The following is a 2,559-nucleotide window of genomic DNA, read 5'->3' on the forward strand; positions in this document are numbered from 1 at the left end:
ACAAGGAAAACATAATCAATTCAACAAAAGCCTTTTAGATACCTTACTTAGAAATCTACAAATAGATATAACATAATTAATAATATGGCAGATCTGAATAAAATAACCATCAGACTTGAAATAAAGATACAAAAAGAGAATTTTGCAGTCAATAATTTGTAAGCAAACACATCACATTTATAAAAACTATGTATCAGGCCACAAAGAAAACCTGAAATTATTCAAAATGCAAACATCATGCAGATCATATTGTAACATAATTTAAAATTCACAAAACAAAACAATTGATAGTCACTTCCTCCCAACCCCTCAATGTGAATGTGAACTCAAAAAATGTCTGGGTAAAAGAAAAAAAAAAGGAAATTATGAACCTAAGTACAACACTAACCATAAAAGAAATATAAAAGATAATCAAATGTCTCCTTCCTGAAATTGTATCGGGTCTATTTGATTTTGTAGGTGGGTTCTGTCAAGCTTTCAAGGTTAAATTTTCCAAGTTACACAAGGCACCTGGGGGGCTCAGCTGGTTAAGCGCTGGACTTCAGCTTAGGCCATGATCTCATGGTTTGTAGGTTCAAGCTTGTGTCAGGCTCTGTGCTGACAGCTCAGAGCCTGGAACCTACTTCAGATTCTGTATCTCCCTCTCTCTCTACACCTCCCCCCCCACTCTCTCTCTCTCTCTCACTCTCAAAAATAAACATTAAGGGCGTCTGAGAGGTTGGCGGGCAGGCATCATGGATCAGGTAATGCAGTTCGTTGAGCCGAGTCGGCAGTTTGTGAAGGCCTCAATTCGGCTGGTCAAAAGGTGCACTAAATCTGATAGGAAAGAATTCCAGAAGATTGCCATGGCAACAGCAATAGGATTTGCTATAATGGGATTCATTGGCTTTTTTGTGAAATTGATCCATATCCCTATTGATAACATCATTGCTGGTGGCTAAATACCTTTTTAGAAGAGTTTTTCATCTTGGGGATTGGTGAATTAAGTGAGGATTTGAGAAGCTCATGGAGTAAAAATCTGTCTATATGCTTTGTGTTTTTCTTTCTTTTTGTGTCTTCCAAGATGTTTTGTATTTGTAAATTAAAATAATTTCAAAATAAAAAATAAACATTAAAAAAAAATTTTTTTTAACTTCTAAGTTACATAAACAAGCCCAGATCACAGAAAAAGGTTTAAAATATTTTAATTAAGGGCACCTGTTGGGTGGCTCAGTTGGTTGAGCATCCAACTCTTGATTCTGGCTCAGGTCGTGATCAGAGGGTCATGGGATCAAGCCCCACATCAGGCTCCGCCCTGAGTATGGAGCCTGCTTACGATTCTCTCTCTCTCTCCCTCTGCCCTTCTCCCCCACTCACATATTCTTTCTCTCTAAAATAAAATTTTTTTTAATTTAAGATTTTTAATTAACACTATGAAGTTAGCATAATATTGATATCAAAACCAGAATAAGAATACACAAGGAAAAAATATATAGGCCTATCTATCTCATGTATGAACATATATGAAAAATGTTTACATAGGAGAATATTTAAATAATGAAAAAATATTATTGATTCCAGGAATTCAATGTTAGATTACATTTTTTTAAATCTTATATACTGAATTACATTAACAGATCAAAGAAGAAAACACACAAACATTTCAATAGATGATAGAAAAGTTGGTGACAAAAGTTAATATCCAATGCATTAAAAAAAATCAGCAAGCTAGAACAGAAGGAAACATCAAAGCTCAAAGCAAAAATTATACTTAGTGGCAAAAATTAGAATCTTTCCCATTCAAATCAGGTACAATTCAAGAATGCCTGCTATCACTGCTACTATTTAAAACTATAGTAGAGGACCTAGCCAATTCAGTAAGTAATATAAAAGAAAAAAGCTCTACAGATATTATAAATATGTAACAGGAAAAACCTTGAGAATTAATTGACAGAAAGCTGCAGCAAGGTAGCTGAATACAAGATCAATATACAAAAATTAACAGCTCTACTATAAACCAATAATAATGAATTGGGAAAAAAAGAAATACCCCATATACAATAGCAATGAAAACTATTATCACTATAAACAAACAGGAAATATATAATACCTCCATAAAGAAACCTCTAAAAATTTACTGAATTTATTGCATAAAAGCAGTCCTTAACACATCTCCCCAAATTAATTTACAAATTCAAAGAAATCACAATTAAAATCCCCAAGAGAATTCTATAGAGAAAAACATCTTTCTTTCTTTTCTTTCTTTCTTTCTTTCTTTCTTTCTTTGTTTCTTTCTTTCTTTATTAGGATAAAACATGTTTGGGGTGCGTGGGTGGCTCAGTTGGTTAAGCGTCTGATTCTTGATTTCAGCTCAGGTCATTATCTCACAGTTCACGAGTTCAAGCCCCACATCAGGCCCTGTGCTGACAGCAAGGAGCATGCTTGGGATTTTCTCTCTTTCTCTCTCTCTCTGTCCCTCCTGCACTCTCTCTTTTTCTCTCTCAGAAGAAATAAATAAACTTTATTTATAAAAAAAGAAAGAAAGAAAGAAAGAAAGAAAGAAAGAAAGAAAGAAAGAAA

The 2,559-nt window shown here is 33.8% G+C and overlaps 1 protein-coding gene across 1 annotated transcript; it reads left to right on the forward strand.

Annotated features, from left to right (window-relative positions):
• The first annotated feature begins 711 nt into the window (after positions 1-711).
• Positions 712-1,105, forward strand: LOC121033590 (protein transport protein Sec61 subunit gamma-like). Its single transcript, XM_040480058.1, has one exon. The coding sequence runs from the start codon at positions 735-737 to the stop codon at positions 939-941; it is 207 nt and encodes a 68-aa protein (XP_040335992.1). The 5' UTR covers positions 712-734; the 3' UTR covers positions 942-1,105.
• The last annotated feature ends 1,454 nt before the right edge of the window (positions 1,106-2,559 follow it).

This window comes from Herpailurus yagouaroundi, unplaced genomic scaffold (genome assembly GCF_014898765.1).
Source record: "Herpailurus yagouaroundi ecotype Mexico unplaced genomic scaffold, PumYag 159, whole genome shotgun sequence".
Classification (NCBI taxonomy): Eukaryota; Metazoa; Chordata; class Mammalia; order Carnivora; family Felidae; genus Herpailurus; species Herpailurus yagouaroundi.

Bases quoted from the DNA above. Each gene is read 5' to 3' on its own strand.
- LOC121033590 (XM_040480058.1), top strand. From the start codon at position 735: ATGGATCAGGTAATGCAGTTCGTTGAGCCGAGTCGGCAGTTTGTGAAG.